The sequence below is a fragment of the Anopheles ziemanni genome, chromosome 2 (assembly GCF_943734765.1).
Source record: "Anopheles ziemanni chromosome 2, idAnoZiCoDA_A2_x.2, whole genome shotgun sequence".
NCBI lineage: Eukaryota > Metazoa > Arthropoda > Insecta > Diptera > Culicidae > Anopheles > Anopheles ziemanni.
The window spans coordinates 77,066,088-77,083,764 of record NC_080705.1 but is presented as its reverse complement, the minus strand read 5'-3'; the positions used below and the strand labels follow the sequence as shown (position 1 = coordinate 77,083,764).

Here is a 17,677-nt window from a genome sequence, read left to right as displayed (position 1 = left end):
TTGTTGCTCCCTTCGTGAGTTGTAAGTGAATTATCCAATGGTTTTACGGTAAGTTGTTTTCCTTGCAGCGATAACAAGATTTGACAAAGTTTTGTAATGTAGCAGATTCGCGTATCACGGATTAAAAGATTTGCAAAGCGATTTGTCTATTCGATGCAAGAAGATGAACAATAAAGCGATAAATGTTGGTTGTTGTGTCATAGTTGTATCAACATCTTCTATGCAAAGTTATATTTTTAAATTAATTCACTGGCCCTAAGTAACGTTTATCTCACACAGCTTAAGTTTGCGATAGAAATCCAGAGGTTATTAAATACTGCTAAACATCGCCAACATAGCCAACCCACTAGGACTTACGTCCATTTCCGTTTTTAGTACGTTTCCGGAATCGTCTGGAGCGCTTCCTGCACGAAACTGTCCCAGGCTGCGGTCCACTTTTGTCTCGCGGCCGTTTTCTCCGCGGCGCTCATCGCACTGTACTCGATCGAGTTGAGGGCCAGCTTCTTCAGCAGCCTCAGATCGGCCCGGGCCGAGGCAAGGCCCATGAACGCCACGTAGAAGTCATGGCTAAGCGGGGATGCGCACCAGAATGAAGGGTCGTCCGAGGAGACGACCACCGGGAAGTTGTCGGAGAAGTAGAACGCCCCCGGATGGTTGCGGAAATCCTGCACCAGCTTCAGCACCTGGTTCGAGATGGGATTGAGTTCGATGCAGACACCGCGCTTTTTAATCTCCTCCAGCACTACCGGGTGCTTGAGGGCGGCAAAACCGTGCCCGATGCGTTTCGTTCCCAGCAGGATGGCGTCGATCTGGAAAGGTAATAGGTTGGTTTCAATATTTATACAATCGATTTGGTTTTGTTTGAAAAAAAGTTGACCGGCCTTTCAAAAGTATAAGCTCATCAACATCACTAAACAGTTCTTAAATAATTAGCTATGATTTTTAAAACATTTTGTTAGGTCGAATCTCTCTCGAGTATTGTTATTAATATTATATTTTGATAATTGTTCTAAATACGAATACGAAAATAATCTTCGTGATCCATCGATTGGAGGACGCTTCCTTTAGCAGCCATTTTTATCTTCAAATAAAGATAGCAAACCTTATCAATTCCCTCGCTCCTTTTCTTTATGTTGGTGCAGCACGCGCTAAGCGGTCGTGTAAACATGCGTTCCGGGAGCTCGTCTAGCAACACACTGGTTCCATAACCAACAAGCCTATCAGATGTTTGCCTTATCTCAACCCATTTCGGGGCTATCTCCACCAATAAAGGCCTCAACTTCACACCCTTGAACCCGAACGGGTGGCAACGGTGTGGTGGAGTATCGATTGTTCTAATCCCAACCAATCGATTCGGCCAAGTTATGACAATCCTTCAATAGGGCGTCGATGTCTGTCAACAGTTGTCCAATTCTCAAGGTCCTAGATAAGAAGGTTTAACAAATCTCCCGTACGTACCAGATTTTCGTCCGCCCGGCCCGACCAGTTGGTTTCGCCGGCATGGAAGAAGAAGTTAATGTCCGGCGAGAGGCGAAGGAGCCGCTCGTTGAACTCCGTATGGGGCCGTCCGAGATCCTCTTGTCCCACGAGGTCGAAACCGGCGATGAATTTCGGGAAGCGGTCGTGTAGTTTCTGCACCAGAGTAAGGTACCCGTCGAAGGTGGCATCGTCGCAGAACCGGAGCGGTGCGTAGATGAACTTCACCCCGAGGAACTGAGGATGTGCCTGAAGGAACCGGTCCGACTGGTCCACGTACATCCGTACGATCTCCTCCGGCGTGTACTTGCGGTTGTCCAGATCGTAGACCTTTCGAAAGGGGAGGAAAGCAATGGTTGTAATGAAAACCCACGTACTTGGGGCTTCCCGGGAGTTTTGGGAAATTCTGCACTCACCGGAGGCAGTAGGCCACGGAATTCCAGGTAGGTGACGTTGTCCGCGAGCAACTCCTCCAGGCAACCGTAGAAGTATTCCTCCCAGACCGGTTTGTACGTCACCATCGGCTCGAAGCAGATGAAAAGGGCCATGAACTTGCGCCACACGTCGTTAATGTCCCGGTGCGCGTTCAGTGGGTCCCGCGTGTACAGGGTGAACATCTTCCGAATAGCGCCATCGTACGCCTCGTTCCCAAGCTCTTGCCGGATGTCCGCCACCGGGCGCCACTCACCAACCGTGCCTTCCACTCCGGTGGGATTTGTCCGGGAGAACCTATACGACGGCAATGGGTCTCCGTCGGCCCGCGGGAAGTCTCCGCACTGCCAGAGGTGTGCGTGGTACGTCGCCTTCACGATGAGCTCCGTGCTGCCGATGGCCGTGTCGTGCGCGTGCAGTATACCACCCTTGGGAAGCCGTTGGATCAGCTTGAACAGCGTCGACCCGTTGATGCGGTCGAGCATCTCGAAGAAGTGCCGCGCCGACACAAGTTCGTACGGGTTCTCGACACCCTTCGACAGCTCCTCCTGCTTAAGGTGCATCACGTATCGGTTCAGCTTTTGCTCGTCGGCATTAAGCGGCAGGTCGGAACCCAAACCTCGATCTTGTTCGCGAGCCAGAAATTCGGCCCGCTGCCGAACGAACTCGTCGTACGCTGGACGTCCACCGCTAGACATGGTTGTGCTAAAATTTAGTACAGGCGACGCGACGACGCTCGAGTGAAACCGCGCAAACTGACACCGGCCGACAATGGGGACACACTTCACGGTGGAGCGAACACGACGGAACTGAGCCCAGCCCACGCCGGGGCTCGTGAGCCAAGGCCAGTGTCGGTTCGATGGGCCTGCTCCACACAAGCAATAAGATAACTTCACTCTCGGCTGGATACGGAGGACGGGTTGTGTTCGCAACGATAACATTATACTACGCGCGATACGCGATTCTGTCGTTGCGAACCTCGCCAGATGGTCGCGATCACACCAACACCAAGCTCGTGGCGTTTCGTTGGAGCTATCAGCGCAAAATGCGCGGATCGCGCAATGGCAACGGAACGCGAAAGATTATCTCGCAAACAAGCACAGCTTTAAAAATAAATCTCGTTGTGTAAGTGATGGACACGATGATTCGCGTGGTCAGCGATCGCGATGTTGGCGCGCGCATCATTCATTCACACACCGAGAGTCTATTCCTCGTGTGATTCTCCGCTCATGTTGCATCCGTCCACTCCACATCGCATCGCGTTTCCCAACGTTTATAATATTGTTGTTGTCAAACAAACCATTTTATTTATATTTAATGTGTAATCTTGCACCGTCTTCCTCCAATCCTTCCGTCGGTGGTGTGAATGAACCTCGGGTAGCAATACAAATAGAGTAGCATTATGTTTCAATCTCTCTTTTCATTACCACAGTATATCGCCATAAAAGTAAAGCTAACGAAAGGTATAAAAAACAGTTCGTTGTGCTAAGAGTTGATAGGGAAGTGTTGAAAGAATTGAAAAATATACTACGCGCTTCCCGAACCCAGTGGGGCAGTGTTGTTATCGGTGAGATATGGTTTGCAAACGCTCTTGAAACCCTCCGCCTTTTCGCTGTTCAATGATGGATGAAGTTGGATGGACAGATCGACGAGGCAATCAATCAGTTACAGTGGATTTCGATGTGGATAGGGAGAACTGAATGAACAAATTTACATCGTTGGTGTGATGTAAAAACTGCTCAAATTATGTTGGCTAATCAAAATTGCGTATTCATTTCATTTGATGTATGTAATTTCACACAGGTATATTATTGTTCCTGGCTTGGAATTTGAAGTACTAAATTAGTTGGAGACCATTTATGATATTAAAGTCAGGTTAATTTCATGTTTTCATTACAATTGTGTTAATCCACTTTATTATTACATCAACGGGAAACTGAAACTTAAAAAGCTTTTCAGGCTTGATTTGATTTTTACAGAGAATAACTGAATTACGAAAAAGTTCACAACAAAAATTTAAAGGAAATGATACGTCATCAGGACAAAAGAAATGTTAACATACCAAACCGCTTATTCGGTGGTCCATGCGTGGAAATCCTCATACTTTAACCGATATAACGTTTCAAAACGTGTAGGAAGGAACAATATTTCGCTGCTCAAGTACGCTCGTTTGCCATTATTTGCCCAACCATCGAGTCGATGAATTCATTCCACAACTGCTCGAACAGGGCCTGAGCCGCACTCTTCTCGGTCGAGCTCATTAGGCTGTACTCGAGCGAGTTGAGTGCCAGCTTTTTCAGCAGCCGAAGGTCCTGATGGGCGGATGCGATGCCCAGGAAAGCCATGTAGAAATCGTGGCTAAGCGGAGTGGCGTGCCAGAACGATGGATCATCCGAGGACACGACGAGCGGGAAGTCCGATTTGAACAGCACGCTGGCCGGGTGGTTGCGGAGGTCATCCACTAGCTTCAGCACCTGATTGGAAACGGGATTGATCTCGACGCAGATCTTGGAGCGCTTCACCGCGTCCAGCAGCGACGGATGCTTCTGCAGTGCGTACCCATGGCCGATGCGCTTCGTGCCGAGAAGGATGGCGTCGAACTGTGAAGTTTTAAAAGAAGAGAAGGAGGATCATGAGCCGGGGGAGGGAAAGGACCAGTGAAGGTCCCGCCGCACGGCGTACCAAATTTTCGTCCGTCGCCATGCCATGCCAGTTCGTTTCGCCCGCGTGAAACACGAAGTTGAGCGACGGTGGCAGGGTGAGCAGCATGTCGGCGAAGTCGACCAGTGGCCGACCGAGGTCCTCCTGGCCGACCAAATCGAACCCGACCACGTAGTCACCGTATTGTAGGTGCAGCCGTTCGGCGATGGCTAGATATTGATCCGCCGTTTGGTTGTCCGCGATGCGCAACGGTGCGTAGATGAACTTCGTGCCGACGAACCGGGGATGGGTGGTTTTGAACTCCTCGGTCACGTTGATGTAGAGCTCGACTACTTCCTCCGGGCCGTACTTCCGGCCGTCCAGGTCGTAGAGCTGCAATGATTGGCCGGCAATCGAAACTTTATTAACAATTTTCATATATTGGCCTCTGGCATGTGCTACGGTTGGAATATATTAAATTTGGCGGTTGTGGAAGCTCATGTCTTGGAACTACCAATCGTTGTGCTGCTCACATTTTAGTTTCATGCCGTTTTTAGTTGTGTAGCAAATTTCAAATTTGCAAAATCATTTCAGCAAATTTCATTCCTGTTCAAAATGGCAAAATATTCTACATTTGTTAGACAATATCGTAGAATTGTTCAATCTTCCGCATTTTACCAGACATTACAGTAGATTTGATTACTCAAATCACCAAGTTTTGCTTAGGGATTTTGACTTCATTCCATGTTACTTGTACAACATTACAGGATTATTGTATTTAGTTCCAAATATCAAAATGTCTTCTGTGTTGTTTAGTATACTTAGTAATATTTGAGAGCTTTCATTATAGTGAAGTAGATTTGTCAAATCTCATATAAATATGGTACACAAAAATGACTCCAATTGATGCCAATGCAGATTCACAATGTTCCATTATTTGGTAGAACTGATCAATATTTCAATTATTCGACTTGGTACCAACAGTAATAATATAATGCAATTACATTCCAGCCATTGTCTCTTATAGTCGTCCTCCTCAATATAAACATTGAAATGAAACACCATGAAATCGGTTGATAACGATCTGATAGAAACAAAAAGGAAGGAGCTTCTGGTGAATCGTCACAGGAAAAAAAAAACAAAGAGCTTGTTACGTTATAACAATTATCAGTTAAACGATCCCTAGCCTAGCAACACCGGGCTGCTACTCAATCATCCAACTGACACCGCGTGAAAGAACTCGTCGCGACACGCGTCCGATTTTCATCTCCGTTGAGGGAACACTCACCTGAGGAAGCACCCCACGAAACTCCAGGTACATCACGTTATCATCGTAGAACTCCTGCAGGGCGGCCCGGAAGTAGCTCTCCCAAACCGGCCGGTACGTGACAATCGGATCGAGGGCGAAAAACATTTTGGTAAACCGCGACCACACGTCATTGATGCTCTTGTACACCTTCAGCGGGTCCTCTTCGTACAGCGAGAAGTACCGTCGGATGCTCTCATCGTACCTTTCGGCCCCATCAATCGATCGGCGATCCTTCACTTCCATCCAATCTCCCAAACCGTCCGACGCGGGCCTTGAGCGGGAAAACAGAAACTCGACCGTACCGTCCGAAATGGTACCCCTCTGCCAGAGGTTGTCACGGTACGTTTCCTTCACGATCACCTCAGTGCTGGCGAGGGCCGTGTCGTGCGCGTGCAGTACGCCGCCCTTGGGCATCTTGCGGATCAGGTGGAACAGCAGCGATGAGTTGATCTTGTCCAGCACCTCGAACAGGTGGCGAGCCGGCAGAAACTCGTACGGGTTCTCAAAGCCCAGGGTCAGCTCGGCCCGCTTCAGCTCCATGAGGTACCGGTTGACCAAGGTTTCGTTGGCGGTGAGCTGGATGTCGCCCCCGAGTCCCTCGTTGGCTTCGTTGAGCAGCATGGCGGCCCGCTCGCGGTGGTACACCTCGGGGGTCATGCGTGGCGGAGGGACGTCCCGTTCGATGATCGTTTTTGCCTCCAGCATGGTGACCAGGGAAAGGAGATAGAAGCAAAGCAGCACCAGGTACTTGCTGAAGGAAGGAAGGTACTTTGAAATGTTTTTGACATTCGACGAATATCTGTTTTAGTGGGTGGGACTTTTTCAAACTGTTAGACTCTTAACTTTCTCCTCTTGTGACTAATGGAGTGAAATAAGATCATCCTGTTAAACAAGGTATCACTGCACTGTTTCCCGATGTGCGAAATAGTTGGATGAAGACTTTGTATTATTTTTAACGTTTACAGAAGCGACTTCATAGAATATTTTGTGATCCACTTATACTTCAATCAATACTTGTCTAAAAACGAATAGCTCCTATAGTGGTGCTAGTATCAACAGTGGTTCCAAAATTCCAGCTCTGCGTCAAAATAAATGCAATGGAGATATTTGTTCCATGATCTTCTGCTGAGTGGTCAAAAGATAAACCTTCCCATTCTGTAGTAAATTAAGGCTCCAAAATTAATATTTTCTTAACAGATTGTACTATTATGCTGCATTTCTTAAGAATTTATCAGGTATGCCATGATTTCCTTAAGGCTATAAATCAATGCAAAATGCATTGGTTTATGAGTGGGCTATGAGGTGGTATTGATCTATGATCAAGACAATGCATTAGTTTATGAGTAATTTTGCATTTCTGTTTGAAATAAGCTTCAAAAATAAGTCACAGTCAAAATATATTCATTCATTTCCAAGTACTACCACTACTCTAGGAACACGATATCACAACTATAGTAACCATACCGCTGTTATAGGAACAAACTACTAGGAAGAAATAAACGCTGTTTTCGTGTAGTTTTTATGGTTTACGGTAAAAATAGATGTTTTTCAGAAGAAAAGCAGTTTTTGCGATCATAATTGGTTCAAATATGTAAAATATTGTGTTCCTAAAGCAAGCCGTAGACGTTGCGAACTTGTACGCGCGAACAATTTGACAACCAGGCATTGCCTATGTTAAGGAAAGGAAAGGAAGATATCCTCTTATATCTTCCTTTCCTTTCCTTAACATAGCCAATGCCTGGTTGTCAAATTGTTCGCGCGTACAAGTTCGCAACGTCTACGGCTTGCTTAACACTTATAAATTACACCATATTGTTGGTTACATGACTAAATAACTGCGCTACTATTGGTACCGTTACCAATCCAGGTATCTTTTTGTCACTATCATTCACGTGTTTGTCATGCATGAAAGGTGACGGCTAATAATAAAGAATGCACTTTGTTTTACGCTGCCATGCTTTGGTCCGTGTGAAAGAATTAACACCTCATGAATACGCTTCGCAAACTACGGCATTCCATTCCGCCGAAGCTGACAAACGGCTCGTTGCACAAGTGTCGTACTTGTCTGTTTTTTTGTTCCTTACCTAAAGCTTCACAAACGGCAAATTTGTAGCAATCGGAAAAGGCACATGCGAGCATGACGAACGGCGGACATCGGAATTCCGTGTCAGCCACCGAAAAGCCGTCAATCAAAATGGGGGCGAAAATTCCACGCCGCGTGCCGGAAAATGTCCGGAAGTCAAATGCACCCAGCCTACAGCTCACTAACGAGGCGATTCGCAAGAGCATTTTTTCCCCCGTTCCTGTGTTTCCCGGTGTCTGTCCCAAACCGGGATGAACGTCGAACGGTAGCTTGGACCAGGATGGACCCGGGAGGCACCATGGCGCACGCACGTACCTGCCTGACGGACGCAAACCGGCCGTTTTCCGCCAATTCGGCACCATGATTCCTTTGGCGGCGACGTCCGCGGGTGCACCACACAAACACTTTGAACTGATCTTTTTGATCTTCTAATCAAGCACTTCACTCCGCTTCTCGCGAAACGCACGCCCGGGCTGAGGTTGCACTCGATTGACTGGTCGAAAAGTCTTCTTCTTGAAAATTTTTTGTCTATTGAATCCAGCTTCCTGGGCCTTCGCAAGCTAACCTGGAGACATAGACCCCTATTGTGTTATGGTCTGGCTACTAAGGTCATATGTTCTGATTTTCTGTGATTCTGATTCTCTGTGATTCTGATTCTCTGTGATTTTGATTCTCTGTGATTCTGATTTTCTGTGATTCTTATTCTCTGTGATTCTGATTTTCTGTGATTCTAATTTTCTGTGTGAGTCACAGTTTGGCTGCGACTTACTTTTCGCTAACCTATTTCAGGAACCCCGTGCACTGCTAACAAAACTACGCTGATGCGCTGCCAAACTGTGACTGAGGTCGAAAAGTAAACCGTTCGATAATAATACGAGATGATCCGGTTCGCGTCCGACTGCAACGGTCCGCTCCACGGAACCGTCGACACTTTACGATGCACACGTTGCGCGACCGAACTGCGACTGACTTACTGATGGCCTTTGCCTTTGCCGATGAACTGACGCTCCAATTGTGCGCTTGATTTGTCTGACTCCCCCCTCCTCCCTCTCCCCCCTTCCCACTTCCCCTCCTCAATCGGCTACCACGAGACGGCATCTCTTATCTCGCGCATGGGGAACATAACTTTCGTTACATAAGGGACAGCCTCCCCGATTCCTAAGACCGGCGAAATGAGTGTGAACGCTAATATGGAGACAATTTGGGTGGCCCTAGCCTTTGGGTGACCCTAGCGTTTGGGTGGCCACCATGCACAGTACGGCCACAGCGAAGAGTTTTTAAACAGCGTTCGGGAGCATCAAGAATCTATCGCGAACAAGCGAGCTTGCTACGATCTGCGTTAATCATTTCATTTAGTAACACTGAATACTGCCAGCCTTTTTTTGCATGTTCCCTGATTATTCACGAAAAAGCGGATTCTATACCGAAATGCTGTTTGGTTGCTGCATTGTTTTATAACAAGATAATGAAATCTTGGTTCATAGGAAAAGTCAACAGATGAAAGTAAAATCGAAAGTAGTAATATTAAATCAACGCATTCAATTACTGCATGTGCATTAAAAATCCACAACTTTGATTCGGTTAGCCCTTGATAAATTGACACTGAAGACTTTTTTTACTTAAGCAAGGTATGTGGAAAAGTTTATATGTCCAAGAGCATGTAAGTAAATATGTTAATTTATTTCTTTAATCTGATCATTCAATTTGGTATTTAAATTCTGTTATTTTGTCAATACATAACGAATACAATTCATAACGAAAAACTGAAACAAGGCTCAATTATAAAATTATCTAAAACGAATAATAAAACCAATCATAATTAAGTAAGTTGTTTAATCGTTGATGTAGGAAGAATAGCAAGAATAAACAGGTATGTGGGCAGCGGCCAAACCTTAAAAGGCTCAAATAAATGTAAGCACGTTAACAAAAGTGTAAGAAGTTGTTTCGCTCATAAAACTGGAATTATTTGCTTAATGGAACTAAATAAAAAAATAATGTGGGTCCGGAACTTAAGTATCCACTTCAGCTTGTGAAAACGTATTATACTTAAGCCAACGTTACATGGTTTTGGTTAATAAACAATCAACACACCAGTGGAAATTTAATCTTTCCCTACTTTTTTTAAAGTCATGATCTTGTCATCAGTCATTTAGTAAATACATAGAGTACAATTTTAAAACATCTACAGGTAACATAAGTAATCATTGTAAAGTGTTGGACATTTGGAACAACAAATCAATCATCTGTCAAGTGCACTCTAATCAAAGAGTTGATTAGTTCATTTAACAGACCGCGGTATTTTCCACACGAATATATCCCCGCCTTTACTGTCTTCAATGTGTTTTGGGCTGTTTTTCGACAATTTTCACCGAATGATTAGATTTATTTCTCCACCATATTGGTCCAAGCGTTGGCAAATCTGGTCGGTTGCAGATGATACGTCCTGCTAAATCTGTATGCTCAAAATAAACTACTCCACGCCGGTGTAAACTCACCCGTCAATCCAATGTAAAATCAGACCCCTATTAAACCATGCGTGACACATTGGGCTTGGGCATAATTGATTTAGCAATTTGCTGTCGTTTTATTGATGTTAATTTTGTTAACATGTGGTTCCTGTTTGGAGCATCGGGAGCCAAACGAACGTGCGCGTGTGGGCGTGGTTTTGTGGTAAATGTTTCGTCTATTTTTTCACCTCTCCCTCAATCCTTTTTACCGAATCGCATTCCAGTTTCCTATCCCGCTGATGACCTCATTTCCACCGAAGATCCATTCAACGATGTTTTTCCTCAAAACGGACAGCAGATGTTACCGACGTCGTCCGGATTGAAGCACCATCCGGAGGGAAAGCAGATCACATTCAGCGCCACAAACTCGAACACGTGCACCTCGTCCAGCCCGAACGCGCTCATGAAGTGATCCAACAGGTTGATGGCGAAATCTTCCGGCTCTTGTGCGTCCTGTGCGGAAAAGCGAGAGAGCTGGTCAGTGGAAGGTGGAAGGCAGCCCCGGTTGATGGATAATTCCTTACACACGGGCAATCCCGTATCCCGGGGGTTATCTAAAAACTGGCATGACCCAAAGCAGGGCGGATGGGGGGGCGAGGGCTTGTATGGAATGTGAGCATGTTTGTTTGTTTACGTGTTGTTTTTCCTATTTGCCAAAGCGCCTTAGAAAGGACAGCAGATGTGACCGATGTCGCTGGTATCGATGCAGCCGGAACGATAGCATACGATCGAATATTTAATGAATGTGGCGGGGACGTTGAAGGATGATGTTGATGCTCCAGTGTGGTTGATTTTCAACACATACACATGCTCCGACTGGGAGTCGGTGGTCGGAAGCTGGGGGAGATTTAATGAGTTTTAGTTCGCCAACAAGATGGGGAAGGATATATTTTTAATGAAACCCTTGTCCGCATTAAATGTTTTTGGTTGCGGTTTCTCCATTTTCCCTCCGGTCCTACTGGTGAATTATTTTGTATGTCTTTGTTTGTCAATTACCAATCGATTAAAATTTGTTCCAAGAATGATACGATTCGTGTTTGGTTTATTGAGATCGTTACTACTATCTTTCCTATCGTAAAATATTCCAAGCAAGTTACAAAGCGTTAAAAGAAGATACTTGTTGACTGAGCATCATTTCACTTCCGATGAAATCAGCACCGCTAAAACCTGTTCCCAGAAAGGTAAGTCCCAGCCAAGCCGCTTTTCCGGCTGTTCCAGATCGAGACGCTTTTTTTCGATTCAGAGAAATCAAATCAATACGAAGTCGAAATCATTACCGATTCATTCGTAGTAGGACTCCATTATCGATTACCCAGGAGCAAGTGAGCATCCCGATGGACTTTTTGCATATCCATTTGCGGGCTCGGAAAGGAACTTTAAGCATTCAAAAGAAAAAAAAAGTGTTTCCTTCCTAATGGGGCATGGAAAGGGAAATGTTGATTGCTTTTTGCTTGAAGGAAGTGTAACCTGTTGATTTTCCACGATCGTTGTTTTTATCGGTATGGTTTTTACTGAGAAAATAGACGGCTTGGAGTTTTAAAGAAGGCGAAAACCGTTCCTTTCAAGTCTAATGGTGGGTTTATGTATTTAAATAAACAGGTAGTTACTCGGAATATACTCCATAATGATAAAATTTAAAATGTAGAGTAACTGCAACAAGATTTTATGAGTGCACTCATAAACAGTGGGCACCACAACTGCTCCCTTTTATTGTAAACAACTACAGAGTACCTAATCCACCAAAGCTCATACGTTGCACAAAGTAAAGCCCGAAGAGTTATTAGACCCGGCTGCATTCCTTCCTAAGGGCCTATTAGGTGTTTTTATAACACGCCAACCCCATCGCCAGTTTGGGAAAACCTCAACTTTGCAAGTCGAATGACCAAAGTTTACGATTACGAGGGTGGAGAAGAAGTATTTCTTCGAGTGCTCGTTAAAAGACGCCAGCCACCTGCACCCAGGACGTTCGCTCGCCAGCTCCGCCACGTCTGGTTGCTTATAGATTGGAGGAAAATTAATTTATATTTAAATTTTCATCTCCACCCCATCGAGGGAAACGCTCGGCCAGTCTCGCATATCGCAAACTCCGGAGCAGCGACAGGATCCGTTGCATCCGTCTCGGTGTCGGGGCGCGAAACGGAACGTCGAGGCACCTTCATGGGGTGCAATTTGGAGGGATTAGAAAACCAAGGGCGGGAAAACGAGGGAAACTTAGCAGACCGTCTGGAGCCCGGCCAACGTCATCCCGTCCGAATGGAAGTACGATGCGCGGAGCAGGTTGTTCGGTTTAATGGGCCCCCACTTTTTGTCTGGAAGGAAGTTATGCTGCTTCGTACGGGCTGTATTCGGACGGAGTTCCCAATACCGCACAAGGGTTGCAGCTGGGGGGAGGAAATGTGGTTCCAGTGCCGTTCCAACCAGCCGGCTTTAATGAACTATGCAAATTGATTCCGACCATACTGAACCCGAACGAAGCGTCACAGTCATTCGCTGATACCCAATTCGGGAGGTTCAAGAGCCGATCGACAGGCGAAAAAGTTGGTGACAATCAGCAGCGAACACCAGCTGAAACATGGTGTTAGGCGCGGGGATGCTGCTTCACGAAGTTAGCGATGGATGAAACTTGAAGCATGAAAATTTATCAAAAAACTTTCCTCTACCATCGTCGGCCATTTTCCGAATGTCTGGAGCAAGTTTTCAGACGATCAAAACTACCGAAGAAGGATAGACAATTGCGTTGAAAAGCCCAGTCGGAGTTAAAGTGCCGGACGTTTATCGAACGTAATATTTAAAACCAATCGTTTGCTTTTGTGACTTTAACGAGCTCTATCTTTTCATGAATTTCCTGCATTTCCTAAAAGAAATTCAATTTTTCAAAACCAGTGTTACTTTGGGTACACTCATTGTTCTTCTTATGGTGTTTTTTAGCTTTAATAAAATATTCTATCACGAAAAAGTAATTGGAGCAGGTAATTTTAAAAGCAAAACAAAAGTAGTTTTGACTAAAAATAGAAAATTGAGATGGATGGAAATGGACACAACTGTTTTAGTTCAATTTGTAGCGAAATTTTTTCGTAATTAATTTTGGTTGATGACATTTTTCTTTGAAAGCTTTTTAAGATTTTTTTTGATAAAACTGATAAAAATCGATACATAACCTGATGAGGGAAAACTTAGAAAAATTAAAAGAAACGCTTTAAAATTGCCAATGAGTGTAGCAAAATAACTTAAACAATCACAAAGAAACAACCATCTTTGGAGATGGAAAATTGTGGATGTATTAAAAATTTCCATTGTTGGTTGATATTTTTATTTCAGTCAATTCCGTTCTATTCCCGTCCTGTCAAAGCAAATCCATTTTCATTTCCATCGTCCGGCTCGTTAGGCCATTACACGTCTTTGTCGGTCCCTAATTGAGTGGCAAAATGCATTTCCCCCCTTGCCCCTCGGCTTCCCTAATTGATGATGAACGACACTCAAAAGCCCCGCTTCGGAAAATGGAAGCTCCCTCCGAATTCCTACCCAAGATGGACATCATTCCATTCGTTGAAAGTGGGAACGAGGATTCGATAAAAGGGTCGGGGGAAAAGGGGAGCAGGAAAGCAGGTGGTTGTCGGGAAGGGGGCAAGCCGTAAAGACAAAGCATCGAACAAGCCGTGACTTCTCTGGTGATCTGTAACGATTCGATGGACTCCTTCCACTCGTTCGGTTCGTTCGTAATCCTTGAGTAAACTATCCTCATGGCTGAGGTTGGAACGACGATGGTGCTTGGTGTCTTGACCTTTTTCCATCCACAGTTCGGTCGTTCATTTGTGTGTCCTTCCGCCGAGAGGGCGTGGGAACAGGGAGGGCAATTTCCTTTTTTCCCTAAACTCTACCCGCAACGGTGGGAAAGGAAAATATTATGACAGGAAAATGGCCCGATACCCGATGGCCCGGGAAGAGATTGATATGACAAGCGCAAGCAGACCGGGTTGATGATTCCCACCAAAAACCCCACCACCACCCACAAGCACTTACCTCCCCGTAGAGTGGCTCGAGAGTTTGGCGTTGAAAATACTCACCTGAAAAGTGGTGAACTCGAAGTCCTTCGGTGTGTGGCTCCTATAGTTCGGTATGCGCTGCTCCAGGGCCTTGTCCAGGTGGTATTTGATGAAGTTTTCCCGATCTTCCAGGGATAATTGTTCGTGCGGGCGTTGGGCGGGGTGAAGAGAGAGAAAGTCCGGTAGAAACAAAGAGAAGCGTATTAGTCGATGCGCATCGAGAAGGCGAATAATGATTGATGCCTTTCGATGGCAAATTGCGCCAACCGGAGACAACCCGGAACGAGCGATCGGGTTCTAATCAATCTTAGTTTAAGGAGTCGGGTTTCTTTGTTTCCCCCCTGCACGGGCAGCCTCCCTCTATCTTTCGATTTTATCCTGATGAGCGTTCGGGGCAAACTTGGAGCAATTAGCTGTTTCGAAAATGTGCAGATCAAGTTTCCAGAAAGGATTTTATTACGTTATTACGTATTTATTATTACGAATTTCCGAAAGATTCCTTAGCAATACAAATGGTCTCGAAATGTATGGAGCTGTTAAATAGTGATAAAAAAATGTTCAAAAGGGTATACACAAGTGTGATAACTTACTTTTATTTGTTGAGGTATATTAATTTCTCAAATTTCAAAAGACCACAATTTTTCCCTCAGAAAATAGTAAGGCTAGCTTTTTAAATGATTTTACTTTTTAATGTTTTGATTTTTGATTTCATATATGTTAGTAAATCATAAAATAAGGAAAAACAAAACAATTCACTGCCGTTAGTAAAATCGTTTTTTTATATGTATATATTTGGAATGATATAATTAATTCGTTTACTTTCAATGAATATTTAATTCCTGTGTCGTAATCCGCGGAAAATATAAACGTCATGCAAACATATCGTTGTTGTCATGAGTCAGCCGGTTGTCGTTGCTCCAATTAAAAAAAAACCGAGCTCACGGGATACCAATAATGGGCGATAAAACACGTCGATTATCGAAACCAGATAAACGATTCCCAGTGGTGCCATTTGGAACGATTTTTCTTAGTAATCAACGGAAGAAGTGGGTTTAAGCTTTCTGTGGTCAACAATTTTGTGGTTAAGATTGACTTGTTTAGTTTTATGGTAACGATACTATTCATTCTGGAAAACAAGTAACACTAACGTTGGTTGAAGCTGATCTTAAGTGGTTCGTTTTGTAAACCGTTCAACCAGTTAATTGCTTCCCCTCTGTAGCGATGCATGCAGGATGCGCTTAGAAAACTAATTCAAATTATGATGCAAGTTAGGCAATCTTATCCAAACAGAAACCCCGCTACCATCATCACCCCCTCGAACGGCTTCACCGCACTGGATTGCAATTAAAACTAATTAAAGCCGTTTGTAAAGTTTTCGCATCCTGTGCTTAACCGAACAGAAAACTCCTCCGTCTGGTCAAGTCGGAGCGGGGCGGGGGGTGCGTTCTGATGCGGCGCACGTCGCAAACTTACCTTCCGGTGCAACGGCATCAAAGTAGCGCTGGTACAGGGAATCGGTCGGCGTGTGGGTGAGGGTGGCCGCACCGGTGGGGCAAACTTTTCCCACTAATCCGGCGATGGCGATCAGCAGCACGGCGGACATCTCGAACCGGGTGCCGGTCGGGATCGGTTTCTTTCCACGCTGGCACAACATCGCTGTGGTTATGGTTTTGGTACGTCCGGCGAGCCTTCCCGGGCCGTCGACACACATGTTACGCACACACACACACACACTAGCACCTAATCGAGTTGAGCTAGGACACTTTCGAAACACTCTCGGTTAAGGTTTCGTTTTGCTTTGTGGGACGATAATTGGAGGATAATGTTCCAACGTGGGCGGTGATGGGACTTCGGATTTCTTTCACCTTTGTTACCGTCCTATCCTTGGGCAACGTTAACGTATTAATTACACATGAATCAAGCACGTCGCGGACACAACCGAAGATCGCCGATAATGCCGGCACCGTGCTATCGTCCAAACAAAAGGATGAACAAAAATGATAATACAATACTCTCTTCGGGAACAACAACCCTAATTGACTTTTAGTTGCGCCCGTCTGGAGGGCGGAAGCACGAAAGCCGGGGGTCCGTATTGTGGGAGCAACAGGACACTTGTTGTTGACGGTAGGCCACGAACCGTGCAATTGAGCCTCCTTTGGCCGAACTTGGGGCGAATAAAGCCGGCTCTCGGATAATCTTCGAGAACAGGGGCCGCGAGGGGTGGTCCCCGTGCTAGGTGATATGGGATTTTATGAGCCCGAAGCCGATATCGACGCCTTTGCCACCGTTCGGTCGGTTCGGTTGGTTGGTGTGGCTTTGTTTTGGCACCCATAAAATCATTAATTGCCATATTGCCACCAGCCGGTTCCTGGGGATGTGTTTTTTTCTCCCTCCATTCCTTGGTGCGACGGTTGGGGGGAGGCGTCGGGAGGAAAAGGAAGGGGACAGTAATTAATGATGGGTCTTCGTGATGAGAAAATCGAATCCAAAAGGTGGGTAGCGAGGAGTTGGGCGCCTTTTGGTTTAATAGTGTGTGAAGCAGCACACGAGCAAAATTGAACCGTTAGATAAAGAAGATTTGGAATGCTTTCCCTTGGCCTTCCTTAGCCTTCCAACCGGAAGTTCCGTTCCTAGATGCCAGACTGACGAGGTCAGGTCTCTCCTTCTCCCCCCCGCCAGTCAAGTGGCCATATCGGCCGATCCGAGATCCGATTTCGGTTCAACGACGTTCCGGGACGTCTCTACGCTTTCCAGACGCTTTGCGCTTCGAATGGCGTTGTTTGACTAGAGTCTGATTTATGGCCGGTCTAACCCCCTCCCCGCGACGGTGGGTGAGATATCGATAATGTGAGCAGTTTAATTGGTATTTCGTCAAGCTGGGAAAAGCCGGCAAAGCTCACTGTGAGGGCAAACCTGTGGTGTGGGAATGAAATTGGCACGTGTTTTTCCATCACAAAAAGGAGCACCATTCGAAAAACTTAAATGGAGAGGTCAGAGGTTTGTAAAACGATTATTTGAAGGAAGAAAGTCGTACTATTTTATCGTTTGATCGCATCTTTGATACAGGACAATTTTAAACCTCTCCGAATGACTCATAGGAAACTGCAGCCCACGATAACACATTTAGCTTTAACCACACTTTTGCGTTGGGTTTTTAATAACCAAAATTTCGTTAAAAACATTTTGG

At 45.4% G+C, this 17,677-nt stretch overlaps 3 protein-coding genes across 3 annotated transcripts; all 3 read right to left on the bottom strand.

Moving 5' to 3' along the window:
* Positions 1-371: 371 nt before the first annotated feature.
* LOC131294418 (adenosine deaminase 2-like) lies at positions 372-2,606 on the bottom strand. Its single transcript, XM_058322466.1, has 3 exons — positions 1,893-2,606; positions 1,459-1,806; positions 372-809 (listed from the first exon to the last, which is right to left on the bottom strand). Exons 1-3 carry the CDS (start codon positions 2,604-2,606, stop codon positions 372-374), a joined length of 1,500 nt encoding a protein of 499 aa, XP_058178449.1.
* Positions 2,607-4,064: 1,458 nt separating this feature from the next.
* LOC131294417 (adenosine deaminase 2-A-like) lies at positions 4,065-8,302 on the bottom strand. The gene is made up of 4 exons (XM_058322465.1): positions 8,256-8,302; positions 5,837-6,608; positions 4,591-4,941; positions 4,065-4,508 (listed from the first exon to the last, which is right to left on the bottom strand). Exons 1-4 carry the CDS (start codon positions 8,300-8,302, stop codon positions 4,065-4,067), a joined length of 1,614 nt encoding a protein of 537 aa, XP_058178448.1.
* A 2,427-nt stretch (positions 8,303-10,729) lies between these two features.
* Positions 10,730-16,144, bottom strand: LOC131294415 (uncharacterized). The gene is made up of 3 exons (XM_058322462.1): positions 15,964-16,144; positions 14,512-14,615; positions 10,730-10,900 (listed from the first exon to the last, which is right to left on the bottom strand). The coding sequence occupies exons 1-3, from the start codon at positions 16,142-16,144 to the stop codon at positions 10,730-10,732; spliced, it is 456 nt and encodes a 151-aa protein (XP_058178445.1).
* Positions 16,145-17,677: the final 1,533 nt, after the last annotated feature.